Here is a 20,850-nt window from a genome sequence, read left to right as displayed (position 1 = left end):
ATGCCTTTCCCCAAACCTAAGTCCACAGACAACCTCAACTCGATATTTATTTGGACCACTCACTTATCAAGGATTCCAGCACAAGATCCTCCCCCTTCTTTTTGTAGTGAAGTGTTTTGTTCTTCTGTCCCTAAAATTATTTATCCTTTCCCATGTTTATATCTTATCTGTGCAAACAAAACACAGCCTCGTTGATGGCAGATACTATACCTTATATTTATGTCCCCCACATATGCAGCAATTTCTTATATATACCAAGCATGCAATAAATTTGTTTATAGGTAACTGATTAATACTGTCTCCCCACCACCATTACCACCATGGAAGAAATCCAACCTCTCTTCTGCACCAATAAATGCTCCAATTTTTTTTTTTCACATGGCTAAATTGCCTTCTCATTATTCTGCCTCCAGAATCTTAGCTTTCCTTAAATGCCTGGCAGGAGGATAAAACTGAGAGCAAAATAGGAACATTTCCTGGTGAGAAGAAAAGGGCAGAATCATGGGATGGGATGGTGGGATGGGGCTGACAGGAAGAAAATAAGACAGAAATTAAAAAAAAAAAAAAACTACTGTTAAGAAATTTTGGAGAGGCAGAGAACACTGCAAACATAGAAAAAGATAGAGAAAAGGCAGGGGGGAAAGGACTTCACAGGAAAGAAAAAAATATATATCCAAACCTATCTATATTAAAAGACAGCCTGAGAACCATGTGCAAAAATCCCTGGCACCGATGCCAAGCCTTGTCCTGAGAGGGGCAGCCCGTTTGACCCTTCCAGAAGGTGTGCTCAGTGAGCTCTGCACAGACGGTGGGCTTTGCACACACGTCTGGGGAGGCCCCTCAGTGCCTGGACAGCTCGCAACCCCAATTACAGGACTCAGGCAAGCACAGTGAACTGATGGAAAATTTCCTTCAGGCAATGTAATCGTGGCATAAAAAACAATATTGATCCATTTGCCTCCCAGCCAAAGAGAAATTAAGTTAGACAAAGGAAATTAGACAATAGGTTTAATGTGATTCCAGTCGCAGCTGCAAAATAAACCTAATGTACCCTGACTCTCCTTCCCCGGCTCTTCCTGGTGTGCATGGCCACTCTGGTGGGAGGGCTCTGAGTAGGTGTTTTGCAGGCACATGAAATCTTTTCAGCTAAAAAGTCAACTGCCTTCTGGTGTCCAAAGACTCTCCACTGCCAGCAGGATGGACTTGGGACGGAGCACTGGCAGATTTGCTGGGATCCATGCCACTTGCCAGACAGAGCACACTTGTGACAAAGGACAGACATGCAATCTGCTGCCCAGGAAGAGTGGTGGGGAAGCACTGACCTTGGATTCACGAGTCTCTGCTTATATGTGATGAGAATCAGGGGCTCAAGGGCCCATGTGTATGTTTGTGTAAAATATATGTGGTTGTAATCAGAGGCCCTGATTAACAGGAAACAGTGAGATGCCTATGTGCATGTGTCTTGGGTAAGTGCCAATGTTCTGTATTTAAAGGACTCAGTGTGCAATTAGAACAACAAAATAGGTACAGGTTCAAGTTTAAAAGCGAATATTTAGCTGTGTCACCTCAGAGGATGGGAGAGGGGTCCACTCCCGGAGGTGCCTCCATTTCTTCCCCATAAGATCCTGGAATTTTTTCCAGGTACTGGTCTTAAATTTCCATGGATCCATTTTCACCCTGTCTTCTATTTCCCCCATAACCAAGAGTCTATGTTTTTAAGGTAATTAGCCAGAATTAGGGGTGAACCTGAGACCAAAACCAGAGTTGTTCGATCCACAAAAGCATTCAAGCTGGAATAGGCCATGTTGGTGGTCAGGCCTGAGGATGCTGACTGGCCACTGACTCCAAAGGGCATCTTTATCAAGCACTTTCCTCAGAAAGTACAGAGAAATATGGAGAGTTAATTTATTACTGCCCCACCCTCTCTGTTTCAATTCAAAGGAGGAAAATGTAAAATGTAGATCTTAAATCAGTTCCAAGAATATGTAAACAAAGTCTCGAACAAAAATTTCAATCACACATTTGTTCACTGTCCCAAGACTACTGGTGTCTGACTTATTCACTCAAGTAAGTATTAAGCCCCTGTATCTCCCCATAAGTGTCCTGGAAGGCAGGCAAATGTCAAAAACAGAGAAACATAGACTATACATCAGGTAGGAAGAAAAATAAAGCAGGTGCTGAGATAGGAAATCTGGTGCCTTAGATACAACCTCTCCTTGGTGCTTTCTTTCTGCCCAATTTTAATACTGAAATAAACCAGGCTTACTCTGGCAAAGGCAAATGGTCAACCATAGAAGTGGTTACTGTGATTCATTTCTAAGCTGCTTTTCTTTTGTAATTTGAAAAAACATGCAGCTATTACTAGTAAGGTCTCCAGAAATGATTCCTAGTTCCTTGAAAGGTTCAGTTGCATCAGAACATGTTTAAATAAACAACTTGGAATAAATAGTGGTTAAAATTTCACCATCTGTAATCAGCAAAGCAAGTTTTCTTTCATGCAGAGTTCAAGCTTTTTTCTTTTTTTAAACAGATGTCTACCGAAGGCCACAAAATGAATATTATGTGATTTGTTTGACCAGTTTCACTATAAATAATTTCTAAAAGGTGTCAGCTTTGGGGACATTGAAGAATTCTGATTTCATCAGACTATCTCAGCCAAAAGAATCCAACCAAGCTTCTCAACTTCAGTCATCTTGGTGAAAATAGGAGGTGGATACAAGAAATAAGGGAGATGGAGTTTTCATATGAAATATAATTTTAGTATATTTTGGTGCTGTCTGAATTAAGTCATTACACAATGACTTCTGAATGACAATGATAGCTATTAGCAGCTTCCACAAATTACACAAATGGACCCCCTACTTCTAACTGGTTACCTAGTACTTTCCCAGTATTACTGAACACTAATTTTGTACCAAACATTTAATGTACACTATTTTAAACAGAACAATGCTATAACATACACATCATCATCCTGCCTGCTTAACAAATCAAGAAATTAAAATTCTGAAAAATCAAGCAACATTCCCAAGGTCACCCATCCAGTTTGTAAGCAGCAGAGGAAGAATTCAGCCCCAAAGCCTTTCTCTTTGGTACTTTCTCTGTGGTACTGCAGGCTGGATTCTGGGTAGATTAGCAAAAGACACTTATTCCTCAAGATACTTCACTATCATCTCCCCCAGAAAATTGTCATAATTACCATATAAATTTGTGGCAATGACTACATGAAAGACCACCCTGCAGCTGCACAAAGCACAACCTGGATCGACTAAAGCAGCCGCCCTACACCCTGTCCCTCCATGAACTCACACAGGCAGCACTGTGAAAATCACAGAGCACATCATCCTCATTTCCACTCATGCACCTAGACAAGGCCTGCAACCCCCACCTCCTCCCACACAGTGCATACTGGGATGGCTCAGGTTTGGGGCCTCGGGGGAGGAGTTAGTTATAAATACTCTTAGAATCAGGCATGAAAAGCAGTCTTCAGGTTGACCAGCTTTTAAGGCAGAACTGCAGGTTTCTATCTGCTATGAAGGTGTGCATGTGTGCATATGCTTCTTCTTTGGAGGAGGAGGATTATGGCATAGAAATGAGAAGATATGCAATGTGCAATTTCAAGGGGGAATTGGCTGGTAGTGCCTATGAAACAGCCACTGATAATAAAGCCAAATTTGTAAGCCATAAGCATCATTTTGCCAATGAGCACCTTACTCTTCATTTCTTCTTTTCCCCACATGCTACAATCCCCCTACTCGAGGATGAAAGTCCTTCTTCCCTGTTTGATTTCATCCATAAGGCCCCTTCCAGAATCCAGAGGGGCATAATGCCATAAGCTGCAAGTCATTACTCTTCACTGGATATAAACTTAAATTCATTTATCTCTATCTTCATTGAGAAAGTGAAGGAAATTAAGCAGGAAAGACAGCACAATGCCTACAAGAATGGCGTATTCAAGGTCAAAGTCTGCTGTAATTGAGTTAAAAAAGTAATAAATTAAAATCTCTGTGATCTAAAATATGCCGGCTCGGCAGAATCCAGTGCAGCTAGAAGTCTTCATTAAATGTTCCAGTGCACACAGTGTGCTGGCTGCATGTTTGTGTACTTGAGATGCTGTGAGATATCCTGTAGTTCATAAATACTGAAAAGGGACAGTTGCTATAGTAACTAAGTGCTATTTAATGAATACCGAAGAACTGAAGCTCACGGGGTAGCCTTAAATTGCCAGAACATGAGTTACTGCTGCTGCTGTGGCTTGCAAGTTAACTTACATGCCATCCTCTCTAATAAGATTTTTAACCAGTTGGTCAATCTCACTGATTTCTGTTTTAACCACAGGACACCACAAATTCTTGATACCTCATAAAAATAATACTCCTGATTTCTTCCCCCTGACTCCAAGTACCAAAATATTCTACAGAAATGGACTGAATATTTAGCTAGAGAATATGTCCTTAAATTTAAAGCTTTGACCGAAGTAGTGGAGTGTTAGGACACATACTTCTGTCACAAGCAATAGACAGTGGCTCAGTGAGCCGTCAAGCTGAATATGGCAGACTCTTAGCTCAAAAAAAAAAAAAAACATAGGTGTATGCTCCCTTTGCACTGAATGCAGTGTTTTTTATTGTGCAATGACACAGAAGAGCTATTGCAGGTCATTTTTTGCAGGAACTTTTACCAGCCAGTAATGTCTTGGGTAATCTTTCATCAGTATATCCAAACCTTTCTTGGAGGCGTCCACTCCCAATTCTCTCTCACCATCCATCACCACATGTCAAACGCCTGAAATTATCCAGCTTTTTACACGTTTACAAGGAAAAAAGAAAAAAAAAAAGCATGGCTGCCTTGCTTTTCTTTCCACTGATCTCCCCTCGGTAACTTTGATGCAGTCCGTTTTTAAGGTTACAGACTGTGTGGCAAGCACACTTACTTCTACATGTTGTCAATAACGAAACGAGAATAAAAAACGAATGAAAACATCTATGTACCATGAAGCCAAAAATCATTAGCAAGTGCATCTGTTCTCCAGAGGCTGGCTTGTTCTTGCATAACCAGCAGCTCAAATGGCCTGGTTGGATCCACTGAGCTCAGTGTGGGCCACGGGCGCCCCCTTGAGGATCTGGGTGCAATGTGTATTGCTCTCATTTGAGGTAACTAGTCAACTGAGCAATTGTTTTTGTTAAAACCATGCAAGGAAATCTTGCAGAAAAAATTTGGCCACCATCTAATGGTGTGGTCACACAGAAAGCCTGCAGATTACCAGCCTTCAGTTAATAGAACAATCTGGTAGGTGAAATAAAAGGAATAAATTCTTGTAGAAAGAAAAACTTCCATAGATATATTCGTCTATTGATAGATCAAATAATGCTTTTGTACAAGGTGAGATCTATTTTAAAATGCTTCTGGAAACAGCCCATCACCTCCTCACCTTCCCTTCCTCTTCTGCAGCTGAATCAGTTCTCTCATAATTCTCAGCCGTAACCACTTCCTCCCAGAACTCCCCATTGGTGCCTCAGTTTACCTCACCAACGCTTTAGTCCTGACTCTCAGGGGCAGATACTTCACAAACTATTCTCTCTCGTGTGATTTTATGCATATGGCTGTCCTAACATAAGAAAGATCCTTCCTCTTTGAACTTTCACAGCATCTTGTTTCTGATATTCTTAACACATACTTGCTTAGACTGAGAATATTTGACTTTCTGTCTCAACTCTTCTCTCTAGACTGTCAGTTTCCTAAAGTCAGAACTAGGGTCTGTACAACCTTGACTTTCAGGGCCTGGTTCCCAGGAGTGCTCCAGTACAGAGTAAATTCCCTGAAAGAAGGAGCACACGAAAGCAGTTCTCATACAGCTTCATTTCTTCTCCCGAAGAGCTCTGCTTAACAAATCGCTCCCAACCTCAGAAACAAACGGACACTTAAAAAAAAAAAAAAAAAAAAAACAAGGCTAGCAAAACTTTTCTTCCTCTTGTCCTCAGAAAATCCTTTTTATTTATATTCTTCTGAATTCATTCACTCTTCCAACAATGAATTGGTCACGTGTATGAAGTTTAAAGCATGAAATGGGGAAATGTTATTCTGACTCTTCTCCTCCCCACAGCTGTTGCTGAATACAATATTTCCAATTTTCCTGATGCCATTGCTTTATCGCATCAATCTTGAATGCAGTGTAGAAGGTGGTATCCTTCTCACTTCCTGTTCAACAGCATTTCCTGTTCTTCTGCTCTGTGCTGAACTGGGCCAGGCCCAAGTTCTACAGAATCAACTAAAATATCAAACTAGGGCACAATTCCCCACTCTGTAAATATGGTCTGCCCATGGTGACTTCCTCCCCAAAAGTACAGCATAGAAATTTGAGGAGTGGGGCCATACTGTGGAGAAACCTGGCACACACATGCTACCTCAGCCAGGTCAACATCAACAGCACCAAGTCCCATCCACGTCACAAACCCTTCCTATGATGTAACATCTGCTATTTTCCTTCCCTCATACCCATGCTAGCAACGAGGAAAACATAGAATCACAACTGTTTTGTCAGTTGTTTTACCACTATGACTAAAAGATCTGACCAGAACAATTTTAGGGGAGGAAAAGTTCATTTTGGGGACTCACAGTTTCAGAGGTCTCAATCCATAGACAGCAGGCTCAATTCCTGGAGGCTGGAGGTGAGTCAGGACATCATGGCAAAAGAGTGTGGCAGAGGGAAGCAGCTCACATGATGATCAGAGAGCACAGAGAGAGGTCTCCATTTGCCAGGTACCACACAGCCATGCTCCTAATCAACCCCTTTCTCCAGCTACACCCCACCTGCTTCCAGTTACCACTCAATTAATTCCATCAGGGATTGATTTTTCTGATTAGGTTAAGGCTATAACCCAATTATTTCTCCTTCAATCCTTCTTGCATTGTCTCACATGAGAGCTTTTGGGGGACACCCCCATCCAAACCTTAACAACAACACATGATATTCTACAGAATACTGGACCAATATTCCTCAAAATTAACAAGGTCATCAAGAAGAAAATTGGACAAATTGTCATAGATCAGAGGAGCCTAAGAGCCCAGGATGACTAATGCAACGTGGGATCCTGATGAGATCCTGGAGCAGAAAAGGAACGGTAAGTAAAAACTAGGCAAACCCGAATGAGGTATGGATTCTGATTAAAGTAACATGCCAACATTGGTTCATTAGTTGTGACAAATGTTCCATACTAATGTAAGATAATAATAGTGGAAAATAGCTGTGGGGTGCATCAAACGTCTCTGTAATTCCATTGCAAGTTTTCAGTAACTTTTGCAATGATTCTGAAATAAAACATTTATTTTAAGAACTAGAACTCGATCTCAAGATTATTAATGAGGGAGAGGTGAATAAAAACTGAAGTACAGTATTCTAAGTGGATGTGTGGGATTCATAGAACTCAGGACATGAGGTGGAAAGAGGAAGGCACTGAGAATCAGGAGGTAGTGTGTGGGGACTCAGAAAGCTCTGGATGATGCCTGGACAATTAAAGAAGGCTAAAAATATTGTGGCACATCAGAAAGGTCCCTGTTGAGGTCAACAGCATAAATTTTGGTTGGGAACAGCCAGGCCAGACAAGCAACTTTCTCATAACAAGCAGGCCAAGAATAGAGAATGAGACTGTGATCCACCCAGAGAAGGGCTCAGCAGAGTTTCTGCAATAGTCGCTCCCTTGTGATGTGAACCACCATTAACACACTTTCTTCCAGATTCATTATTCCATGAAGTCTCCTCCTCAACTGCCCTGCCTCTCCTTTCCCCACATTCTGCAGTGTTCATATGGGAAAAAAAAGAGCAATGACAATGCCAAATAGTTGGATGGTGAAATCAAATAAGTCAAAGAATTCCAAAGGGGGATAGATCAATTCAATATACCCTGATAAGATTCCTCCATTTTTTTTTCAAAAAGACTGTAAAATAAGAAAAATGAAAAGATTGCCACTTTTTTTCTTTAAAAAAAAGATCTGAGTATCAGAGAAACAGAACCCTGTGGTTCATCTGTCTGCCTGGACAGGTAAATGATCTGCAAACATGAAAAACTGAAAATATTCCAAAAAGCATGACACTGGCCAAACTAGAAAAATATAAAATAGCTATAATAACACACATCTTGTCTTTGTGTAACACTCTCTTAGTTTATAATGCATGTCTACAAGTATTACTTCATGGGATTCTAACAAAAACCTTGTGAGGTAGGCATAACTATTATTAGCAATCCCTCTTTGCATATGTGCAAGTAGATGTACAGAAACTTTATTTAGTTTTATTTATTTACTTATTTTTGTGGTCCTGGGGACCACCTGCAATCTAGACAAGTCCTCTGCCACTCAGCTACATCAAAAGCCTTACAGAGACTTTAAATGACCTTGGGTGGATCTCAGGCCAGCACTTGCATATCAGGCTCTTGGACTTGAGCTGGTCTTCATTATGGCTAGCACTAAGGTGCACATGATAAGCAGTCCAAGACAAAAAGCAAGAAAGGATACCTAAGACTACTAAAGTGTACTTGTACTACTAAAGAAGATTTAGTGCTAATAAGTAAAGGTCAGATGTAATATATATGTATAATTAAAGGCCAAATCTGTATCTATGTACCCATATATCTCTATATATCTATATTTATCTTTACCCAAAATGCCATATATATGAAATTTTAAAGTTTGAAATTTATGGTATCAGTATATAAAGTGAATTATAATAACTGCCCTGTTATATAAGAAATATTTCAAAACTGATGAAAGAGACAGAAAGAAACTTACAAGCATAGAAACCTTTTGGTTTGACCTTAAGTTAGTTATTCTTAGACCAGAAATGAGGGAAATTAAGCAGGTAATATATAGATCTTAAAAAGTAACTACCTATCTGGATCATTATGTACTATTCTGAAACAACTGAATAGGAAAGGAAGGACAAAACAATGTTATAGAAATCAGGAGCTGGAACTTGTGAGAAAGTGATCTAAATTTGTGTAGTCTAAAAACATGACTCAAGGATACATAATCACAGCCTATAAATATCCTCCAAGCAGCAATATGTGGTAAATAAAGCAAGTGAATTATTCACAACCTTATGTTCCGGTCATTTCTCTTTGTCCAGTTGCCTAAGGAAGACAATGCTTTGCACCCGAGCTGGGGTCGTCCTCAGAAATTAAACCAGCCAGGGAGGACTGTTAAGGCTGGGCGCTGCTGGAGTAACCCAGGTGTAGGGTTGAAAAGAACCACACGGAGTGGCCTCCCGAGGCACTCTGGGTAATATTGGGAATGAGACTGGAGAGTCATATCACTCAATAGAGTATTTTCATCTTTCTCTCACCTTTGATAAGGAAAAACACAGAAAAGAATCAAGTCCATAAAAGGTTTTATATTTATTGGCCCGCCTGACTGGAATTAAAAACAGAACATGAACAAGCAAGTATAATATAAAGTGCTGTGCTTTAAATCAGGAGATAGCATGGCACGGAATCTCACAGAAAACATACAAGTGTCCAAAGTCAGAGTCACATGGTCAGGGTTCTCATATCAAACTTACACTGTTTTGCAGTTATAGTTTTCTCATTTCCATGAAGCAATCTTATTTGTCTTACCTGATAAATCACATTTTAGATACTGAAGTTTAACCCACCATGAGCCATGCAAGTGCAAAATATTACTAATTATTATCATTGTTCTGCTCTCCCAGATGTTATGCTTCAAAATCATAATTTTTCATAAATATTTCTTCCACATAATAGTTTTGCCCCTTTTGAAAATTTATAGGTCTTCTGATTAAACCTGATGGTCTCCCTAAGTCACAAGATGTTTCCAAAAATCTACCTTGTCTCAGCCCTTGGGGCTGCCTAAAATTTTCTGAATTGCAGCAAAGGTGACCCTGGGTAGGAGACTGCTGAGCATACACCAGCCTACTGCAGAGTGGTATTTAAAATGCCTCAGGTTCTCTAAATGTAGCATGTGCAATTCATGTGCAGATCATTCTAAAACCAAGCAATTTTTTCTTCCCATTGCCTTCCAAAGCAAAATTTTCCTAGCCTAGTAGAGAAGCTGCCCTTATTGGTTTTACTAGGTATCGAGTTCTTAATGGTCAGCAATTCCTTGTTAACATAATAACAAAGACTTAGAGTTGTGCTTAGTTGGTTTCTAAGGATATTCAGGTAAGTAAGATGCTTGTATCACCATTTACTGCTTTGCATGGATCATTAACCAGCAGAGAGGTGTTAGGGCAAAGTGTTTGGCTACTTGACATGATCATAGTCTTCCAACCATGTGAAATGATCCCTGGATAGGGACAACGAGGGTCCAGAGACTACCTGGGGCTGGATTTAGGCTCAGAGTCACAGTTAGTTTAGTTTTCCCCAGAGGGCGGCCTAGGAGCATTTCATTGGAAGTGGGTCTTTATGATGATACCACCTCCAAGAAGCTACACATTTTGCCTACTACATTAAAAAAAAAAGTGATAGACTTTTAATAAATGGCTGTACAGTAAGGCAGACAGGCTCATGATATTGCTGTTTGCACATGTATATATACACACACACAAAATGTTGAAGTTGTGTGTGTGTATATATAATGGTTTCCCTCCATTACAGTGGCAAAGTCTACAGAAAACACACATCAGTATGCAGGTATTGTCTGTGCTCTCCTCCTGTAAGGAGAAATTCACAGAGCTTCCTCCTCCACCGAATGCTTTCCTGAGTTGGTGGAATTTGCCAGACCTGCAATATTAACATAGAATTATGGAAATTGGAAACAAAAAGCTCGAGTCTACTGGGAATGAGAGGCTCAAGATGAACTCAACTGGAAAATTTGGCTAACAAAAAGTGACATCCTTTGTGCTGGAATTTTTCTATCTGAAAGCTTTAAAAAGGCTGTAATTATTTTGAGTTTTCAATTCAGCCCTTTTCAAATTAAGCCTTGTATTTTCTTCATTGTGCTGTACCTTTCCTCCCTGTGAAGTCAGGCATTTGCCAGGCACTGAAGTGGTAAATTCATATTGGTTTTCTATACATATCCATTTCCAGAGAATGCAACACAAGGTTTGCAACCTCTATGCCAAGAAAAACAAAGAAATATTTGTATATCAAAACCTTTATCTTGTGCACAGTCTCAAAATTCCTGAGCATGGCTAAATATATCACCTAATAAGAAATGGCTGATTAAGGCCAAAGCAAAATTTCTTTGCAAGTTAGTGCTTTTCCTTCATCATGAAGCCAAGGAATACAAGAAGTCAGACTTACCTTGTGGCTTTTGGGTCCCAAATCACTATGTCAGCATCTGATCCTACAGCTATTCTTCCTTTTCTTGGGTAAAGATTAAATATTTTGGCTGCATTTGTGCTAGTAACTGCCACAAATCGGTTTTCGTCCATTTTACCACTATGCTATAAAACAATTCCAAAAAGAAAATGCATTTGTTCTGATGATAAAATACTGAAAAAAACAAAACCTCCTATCAATAAAAATACAAGACTTGCATCACTTAAACCAACCAGAACTGCATTGAATTTCTTATATTGAGGAGCTGGCCACATCTGTGGATGCTGGTGTTAAACAAGCATAAAGATAATGAAGAAGACAATGGGTTACATAGGATGATGTTTCAAAAATCTATCAAATCAAAAAAACAGCCCCCTTAATTCCTCCCATCCTGCCCAGAACCATACCAGGTTGCTACAGATGACAGCTAAATGTTGGCAATGGTACTTCCAATTGCCATTTAAAGTTTTCTACCACCACCTATTACATTTATGATCTGGCTAATTTATCATAGACCCAAGACTGACAAGATAAGCATGTAGACATAGGCAAGGTACTATGGAGTTAAAATAAGACAGGTTATGACGTTTTTAAATCAGGTAACACTTTTAGAAAGATTGCAAACTTGACTTAAGAGGTTCAATTTCATGCAATTAAAACTTACATGAAACAATAATCATGAACAGTCTATTCCAAGATACTTTAATATAGAAAAAGTGTTTAGAGTTTATTCCTATGTATATTGCTATTAAAGTTTACTATTCCTATCTCAAAAAATGATTTTAAAAAATGACCTAAAAGACATAGTCCTAGAAGTAAACCATCTTGTTTCAGAAAATATCATAGTATCATGCGTTATATAAAATATTTATATACCTTGGAACTGTAATAAATTATAAAAATCTGCTGTAATGAAGATATTTACTATAATGACACAAATCAAAAAGAAATTGGACTTTTCTTCCCCCTCAAAAACTTTGAGTTATTATTTATGTGATTTCATACAGCAGTTTTAAAAATATGATATGCAAGGGTTCTTTAAAAAGGGACATCTACAAAGATTTTATAAAAAGGAGGTACAAACATGAACATAATATGTAGCCTTCATGTGTTTTCCATTATTTCAAGTATTCATAGTAGTGACACATGAGGAATTGGGATCCAAGAACATGAGAAACAAAGCAGAACTGTAACATTTAAAGAATGGGCTTCTCGTTTGTTTGGTTTTGATTTTTGTTGTTGTTGTTGTTGTTGTTTGTTTGTCTGATACCAGGGATAGAACCCTGGGCACTTAACCACTCAGGCACATCCCCAGCCTGCTTTATTTTTTATTTAGAGACAGGGTCTCTAGGGCTTTGCTCAGTTGCTGAGGCTGGCTTTGAACTCATGATATTCCTGCCTCAGCCTCCCAAACTGCTGGGATTACAGGCATGTGCCACCATGTCCAGCAAGAATGGCCTTCTTTGTACCTAATGTAAGTCCATTCCCAATGCAGCTCTAAACTGAAGCATGCAGAGAAGACAATTATTTGTTTGCTGATACTGCTCCAGGGTGGGATGGGATAGAATTGATGGCAATGGTGTTGGATTCCCACTGTAATGAAAAAAAAAAATCAGGAAGCTTCTCTAAGCAGGTTTATGCCATTCTGGCTCTCAATCAGTCAGGATCCTATCTGAAGAAGAAAGCAAAACAAGACTGGACCCTATGAAACCTACCACGCCTTTTTCCCATATGACTGACATCCGGTCCTCAACACCATTCACCCCATTAGGAATTTTAGTAAAATCATCCTTCCCAAGAGCTTTCTGGCACGTGTTGAAAGTGCAGTTGTCAGTCCCTGTTGTGGTCAGATCATCACTGTAAACAAGCAAACAAACATGAGGGTGAGTAGACAGAACATGTGAGGATGAAAGGACCATACGTATCCTAACTTCCTGACCCTCTTCACCACCAAGAATCAGAAAAATGCAACAGCATTCTCAGGTGTGTGTCTCACCCATCTCCTGTCTTTATACTAAGAGGTGCTTTCAGAGAACAAGAAGCCTAGATGCAAGCAAGGGTTAGAAAGCCTGAGCTCTAGGCTCATCTGTGTCACCTACTGGTTCTGTGCTTATGAGTTTGTCTTAGGTAAAACTTAACAGTTGTATTTGATAATAGTAACATCAGGGTCACCATGTATCAGGTAATGGGAATGGAGGGCAGGTCCTCCAGGGTGACCCCTGGGCAAATGACCGCATTGTGATACGGTTGTGAGTCTGACCAAGGATGATGATGTCACCAGGGACTGAAATCCTGCTTTGACTTGTGTATTATCTTGGGAATGCAGAAAGGTAAAAGAGGAAAGACACTGAAAGAAATGGACAAGTGAACTCTCATATAGTCAGTTTCAAAATCTGTTTGGTAACTTGAATCTGAGCATCTGTGAATGGGGGATTGTCAGAATGTCCATATATGTATCATGCTCAAGAACAATGATCAGCCCTTTCCAGAAAGTGACAGAATTACCTACACAACAATCTGGATCCTGCATTATCTCAGCATAGAAAAAATTCAGGATATTCAAGGCACAGGGCTTGGGTGTAGCTAGGTGGCAGAGCTCTTGTCTAGCATGTGGAATGCTCTGGTTTCAATCCCCCAGCACTGGGCGGGGTGGAGGGATGCATATTAAAGAGACTGGGCTCTCTCTGGGTAACAAGAGAAAGATTAAAAAAACAGAAGTAAAAATTCAGTAAAAATAATCAGCTTACTCTATGTCCAGGAGAGATTTTGACAGCATATCATAATATAATATAACTAAGCCAGTGTTTTTGTTCTCCAGGTAAGGAGAAGTGCCCCAGATCTCTCAAGTCAGGAAGAACAGAATACTGGAAGTTTCATGAAAGCTCCAGAATTAAGACTAGCTCTCCTTCACCCAAATCTGAGACTTGTAAAACAACTTATTTTGGCAAAACACCTCATAGTCATCTACACAATGATTACTTAGCCAACAGATTCATGAGAAAGCCAGGAGTTGAAGGGTCTGGTCTCAAAGGTGGACCCATGACGTAGTGGGCTGCATGGTGCCATTCCTTATTCCAGTAGTGAGTGCCATCGGTGCCCAGACCTGCTGCTATGGGTTCTCCGTAGACCACCTTCCCTGGAAAGTTCAAAGGAAACATTCTGCACTTTAATTTGTTTTTAAAAGAACCATATGACAAAAAAACCCACAAATATTAGTCTTCTCTGTCCTAGCAGAGGAAAGTTTCATTAGCTTAGCAGAATCCCATACTATAATTTACTTTTGTGAACAGATTAAAAGTAAAAGCTAATGTTTTCTGGGCATTTACTATGTTCTAGCCACTTACATGGTAGAGCAAATTATTCTACCCACTCACCTGATACCAGTTTTGACCAACTGACTTACTTTGGCCAAATAGATATGAATGGAAGTAAAATGTGCTGCTTCCAAGTACAAACTAAAAATGTCTTGGGGTTCTTCCATCCCCATTTTTCTTCTCTGTCATGACACCAATAGGGGCTGTTTCTTGTGTCCCAGAACAAAGAGACAATGGAGCAGAGGCAAAGCCAACCCACAATGAACATGAATATGAATGAGAAGCAAACCTCTAGTTGTCAGCCATTCCTAATTTAGATGCATTGTTACTGCAGTACACCTAGCAAAATATGGCTTATACACGTGCCATTTCTAATGGAACCATCTCCAAAATTCTATCAGAAAAATGCTATTATTATCTCCAATGAAACATGAGGATAAAGTTATGGGGTTATGTACCTCTCCATAGTAACTTTACATATAGTGCACATAGATGGAGCAGAGGAGGTAGAATTTGAACCTAGTCATTAGTATTCCAGTGGTCCTAACTTATGCTCTACTCGACAGAGGACAGATAATGATTAATATAGGTCATATGGAATTCAATCAGAGCATATTGCTGCTGCAAATAGATTGTTAACCTTTTCATACCCTAAAAAAAGCTCCTCAAAAAACTCATATTAAGTAAAAGAACACTCAGATAATAAAATTATAGCCTGAAATGCATATTTTAAAAATCATGCAAATGAGTCCATCAAAAGCACACAATGTTAGAAAACTTAATAGTGCACAATGAATTTGAATTTAAAATCAGAATCCTACCTCTGATTAGCATTTGTCAGAATAATAGATTCACTGACATCAACCTCATCATATGCAAGCAATCAAAAAACGGAGTGTGCAGTAAGGAGACACTGGCATACCAAATTAGTTCACTCTGGTTAATCAGATGCCAAATTTTAGTTACAATCCTGATATATAACTGAAATTAACTGATTTCCCTAGAGAGTACTGAGAGTAGATAGCTACCAGCTGCCTGAGTCACATTAAGTGGGGATGTAGCACCCTATTATCTCACAGATCCTTTCTCCCCCAAACTAGCCATCTTCCTCTAGCCAGCCTAGGAAATTGTAAAGTCATAGAAGTCAGACTTGCTGAAACCCAAGAAATTCACTGAAGTAACCCAGTATCAAGTTGTGGTCAATGAAAGTGATCCTCCAGGAACAGCCATAGCAGAGATGGTTTGCTTCCAAATGCACCCACTTGGATGAATCCCACCTGCTCTGGGTCTGACTGCCCTCTTCCAGAAAGGGGAAATGCCATTAGCATCTCTTTCTGGTATGTATAATAAGCAGTGATCATTTCTAGTGAATGAAGAAGTAATGTACTACTACTAGAGAGAGAGAAAGACAGATACAACCTTTTATTTGCAAGTTCAAAGACAACTTCTTATTCTGATACTTTTTACAGATGCTTGGGTAATGAGAACTCTGAAACTTGATTGGCAATCACTTTGGAGTTGCCAACTCAGGATTTTCTGTGGTGCTTCATCATCGAGGAAAGATCCTTATCACACGTTCTATTCAATCACTTGGCACATCAAGGTGATATGGGAATACGGTTCCAAAACTTCTACCATTTTAATAGCTCTCAGGAAAAATTAAAAGTGTCAGCATCTACCGGGAGTCTGCCAGGACTGTTTTGAAACCAAATGACAGGTAATTTCCTTGGAAGGGCTTAGTTCCTTTAAAATGTGACAGGCCACTTTTGGGGTATATACAAACTCTTCATGAACTGGTGGGTTCTTCCCCCCCCCCAATTTTCTCTCCATTAACTGTTTATAAATATATATGAAAACATTAAAAAGTAAAAATTCCCAACTGCTCTTCACCCTATTTCACAATGATTCTAAAACATTTTCAAAGAACTAAAAGTATGTAAGAAGTGAAAATGGGAAGTAAAACAGGGGGCCTGTAAAATCCATAAATTGGAGAATCAAACCAGACAATTCAGCATAATTGTGGGTTCTAATAGATTTGGGCCCAAAATAAAAGAATAATAAAAAGAGCTAACATCTATATAGTGCTCCATAGCCTGCAAAGCTCTTGCACACCATCTAATTTGACCCTTGCAGCAACCCTCTTGCGGGTGACAGATAAAGAAATTGATGCTCAGTGAGAGTAATTAGTTTACCTGAGAGCACACTGGTAGTTAGTAATACAGTCAGAATTAAAATCCTCCTCTTCTGATATCAGATCATAGGTACCACGTTATTAAGAAAAGTGTCATTGGTAGAGAGCATGCATTTTTAAATGTTTAAGTCAACTACAAGCTAATTGTGGATGTGGCTGAGCAATTTTCCAATTTCACTTACTGCTTTCCCTTACTACGTAGCAGGTTGGCAATGAAAAACTCTCTGTCTGTCCTTACTCTGGTACTCTTCTGATTACATTTGCAACCAGATGGTTCCAACAACTCCTGGGAGATGGAGACATCTTCATCATCAATCTCCTCCCACTGCCTGCGCAAGTCTCACAGTAGGTTGCACCCTGTCTACCCACAGACGTGTTCGCCTCCATCCTTGGGCTCAAAACCAAAGAGGAAAAGACTCTGCACTTATGAAGCAATCTTCCACTAAAAGTTATTTCACCCTCTGAGAGATTCTAAAGATTTCCAAATAACGAAGCACATCAAACCTGTCCAGACTCCCCTGTACCAGACAACATGATTATGAGATGAAGGTGATAGAGTAGATGTGAATGCCTTGTGTGGCTATGTGAGAAGCACTTCACTGAGTCATAGGATGTGTAGAGGGATGCAGGGAAGTAGTATAGGTACCAGGAACAGGAACATTGGCTACCAACTAGGAAGCCAAACACACCTGCAAAAATAAATTTTCCAAGCTAAAATGACAGGGTGAAACCTTCCTGGGCTCTGCTTTGAATTAAAAAATATTACTTTTACAAAGAAAGGAAATAATTGAGAAGAGAAGCGGCATGGTAGAGCAGATCAGACGGAATTAAGTTCAAATCCTAATTTTCTACTTTTTAGCTTTGTGCAAGATGGCAATGCTTTAGTCTGTTCTTTGCACCTATGAAATGGGATCACAATGTGCCTTCTAGTATGGTAGTTTTGTGCAGGTCAAATAAATTAATGTATATGAAAGTACCTACCATGTGCCTGAACCCCTGGAGCTGCTTCATGTTATAAGCTGAATTGTGTCCCCTGCTAACTTTCAGATGTTGAAGCTCTCAATGTATGAAAATAAGAGGTAATGGAGGTAATTAGGTTGGGCCTTAATCCAATAAGACTGGGGTCCTTATAGGAAGAGGAAACTTAAATATCTGATATCAAAAGAAGATAACATGAAGACACAGGAAGGATATGGCCATTTACAAGCCAAAGACAGTGGCCTGGAAACATCCTTCTTCCACAACCCTCAGAAGAAATAGACCCTACTGACACCTTCATCTCAGACTTCTAAACTCCAGACCTATGAGAAAATAAGTTTCTGTTCTTTAAGCCATCTAGTCTATGTTTCTTTGTTACAGCAGCTGTAGCAAACTGGTACACTCCACAAATGTTATTTTCCTTATTGTTTACACAATTCCAGTTTTTTAAAAAAACTTTAAAATGGTCAGTTTCTACTGCTTTACAATTGAATATAAAATAAATAATGTTCTAAATAAAAGAGAGTTGGGTGTTTTGATGTTTAAGAGGAAGAAAGGAAAAACAAAGGCTGAGATTCAAATCTACCTCAACCCTGCTACACATCATCCTTCCTGTGGCCCTGGTTATAGAATATCAGCACGTTGTATGTGTGCAAACAGGATTCGATTTGTTCTCATTCAGCACTAAGGAGCAATGGTCAGTATGACCACTTGAGGAGAGTATGGCCATTGTGTGGAACTTTCTCCCCATCTTTTAAACATAAGAAGATTTTATGGAGGTCAAAGTCGAAATAAGATGAAAAACAGGAAATCTAAAACCTCTATGTAAGAGAGCTTTATATTTTATAACAATAGACTTGGTAAGTAAAGCTTTTTACTATAGGAAACCCAAAATCATACTTAACCCAACTAAATCAAATAACCAACAATCAAATAAATAGACAACAAACTAATTACAAGGTAGCTTAGTTCCCTGTGAACTCCTTCAGAACTAACATAATCATTGAACCCAGGGCCTCACACATGCTAGGAAGGTGCTCTATCACAGAGCTACAACCTCAGCCTCAGTGATTTGTTTTTTGTAAATCAGATAAAGAAAAAAAATTATTCTACCCTGAAGATAGGCTCTTGGATATAAAATAAAGTTGGACTTCATTAAGACAAGTTGAACAGGGCATGTGTGGGAAATACATTGAAAATCTCAATAGTAAATGGAAAACAAACTATCACAGGTATATACAAGTAGAACATCAAGTTAAGTTGCTGAGAGAAGTCACCACCACTCTAAATAGCACCAGCAAAGATGTGAATCCCTGTGTACACAAGTTCTATTGGGAGGTTGGGGGAAATGTGAAGAATGGATTTTCTATAAGATCATTAATAATCCTACATGCAATACTATGGCTGAAAGGAGTACATATAACCAAAGCTACTCGGATCAAAATAAAAAGTGTCACTAGGCGATGAATCAACATTGGCACACTTAGTCCTTGGACAAAGAATAGACTGGAGAGAAATGCAGTCTGGGCTGCAGAGACCAGAACTTCTAAATGCAACACGACTTTACACTTGATCTCTCCGGGGAGAGAAGGGAGTGCTTTTGATGTTCTAGCTTCACTTTTGCACAAGTGACTTCATGTAAGAGAGGTGAGAGGGAAGTACCAGTGGGTTGAGTTCCAGTTGCCCAACTTAGACTGAGAAAGAAAAGCATGAAACAGACTTTTCTAGCCATGGTCAAAGGCGACTCAGGTTTGGATGCCTGGAACTTGAAAGTTTTATGCCTTTTCTTGTCACCTGCTTTTCACTCACCACAGCTGCTGAATTCTAGAAAAAAAAAATAACAAGGTATGAGCACAAGGAAAGCTCAGGTCTTGCATTAAAGTTGAGGGTCTGAACTTCCTTCCTTCCCAGCTCACGTGGGGAAGAGGTACAGAGGGAGGGAATCCAGAGCTGCATCAAGAGTGAGTGGAGTGAGACCATGCTGACCAGAGCTTTTAACCAACTTCAGGAAGATGGAAAGCAGATGAGATGGCATAATTAATAAGGGAAAGGTAGAAGGCACAGGTGGGACTCAGGAAGTCATGGGTGCACTTCCTGGGGTGAGAAGGACAGGTAAGTGAGGGGAACAAAGAGAGGACCAGTCAGCCCTGACCCTCACCATGGTGTGTGAGACAAGGCTTCTGATGGTGTCAGTGCCACCGAGTCAAGCTCCCACCATCTAAGCTTAAGCTCCAGGGCCACACCCCCTGCCATCCACAGCTCATTCCGGAAACAGTCCTATCTGTGCCGGGAGAAACCCATGTCCACTCCCCACACTACTCACCTGGCCTGTCCAGTTCCACACATGGACAGCCAAGCTCACCTGACACAAACAACACAAAAAGGGAGGAGCCAGAACATTTGTTAAACTGAAAACGTGACTCAGAAAGAAAACAGAGATAATCCAGAAAACAGAAAAAAAATTTTTTTTTGCACTAGTATCCTCAGAGAGGTCAAGAAAACAATGCTTATATTAAGAAATACAAACCAAAAAGAAGATGCAGTCATGGGGAAAAAAAGAGCAATCAAGGAACAACAAAGTTTTCTCGGACTTAAAAATAAGACTACCAAGATAAAAGTCCATGAGAAGGGCAGAAAAAATAAACAAAAACATTTCCTAAACTGTAGAGTAAAAGTTTAAAGTACTTTCCCCAGAGTAAAAACAGTTAAAGGACATGGAGGACAATGGAGGAATTCCAGGAAAAGGAATCAGAGAAGATGAAGGTGGAGAAAATAAAAGAAGGAAAATTTTCAGAATCAAAGATGTCTTCAAATTAAAGCAGGCCTTTGAACGCAAAGGTGAATTTTTAAAAGGCCCACTGCTATTCTTAATGAATTTTCTAGACTTGTATGATAAAGAAAAAAAATATAATTTTCTAGATGGTGAAGCAAGTTAGTGATAAAAGAACAAGAACTTCATTTGCATTTGCTTGTGCATCAGTAACCACTCAATGCCAGAAAAGATTGAAATTGTGTCTTGATAATTCAGAAGAAATCATTCTGAAATTGGAATTCTGCGCCCATTCAAATCATCCAACAAACTTAAGGACAAGGAATT

The 20,850-nt window shown here is 39.6% G+C and overlaps 1 protein-coding gene across 2 annotated transcripts in view; it reads right to left on the bottom strand.

Annotated features, from left to right (window-relative positions):
• The window catches only part of Dpys (dihydropyrimidinase), a 73,317-nt gene that overhangs the window by 30,609 nt on the left and 21,858 nt on the right, over window positions 1-20,850 (bottom strand). Inside the window, exons 5-7 of one of the 2 annotated variants that reach the window (XM_026384535.2) lie at window positions 14,250-14,406; window positions 12,986-13,127; window positions 11,253-11,395 (exon numbers count right to left, since the gene is read on the bottom strand). In XM_026384535.2, coding sequence (XP_026240320.1) covers window positions 11,253-11,395; window positions 12,986-13,127; window positions 14,250-14,406 — 442 coding nt within the window. The remainder of the gene's footprint in view (window positions 1-11,252; window positions 11,396-12,985; window positions 13,128-14,249; window positions 14,407-20,850) is intronic. The other variant, XM_026384536.2, reaches the window with a different exon arrangement.

Source organism: Urocitellus parryii, chromosome 7 (assembly GCF_045843805.1).
Source record: "Urocitellus parryii isolate mUroPar1 chromosome 7, mUroPar1.hap1, whole genome shotgun sequence".
Taxonomy (NCBI): domain Eukaryota; kingdom Metazoa; phylum Chordata; class Mammalia; order Rodentia; family Sciuridae; genus Urocitellus; species Urocitellus parryii.
The sequence above is the reverse complement of the archived record's forward strand: the minus strand, read 5'-3'. Positions and strand labels throughout refer to the sequence as shown.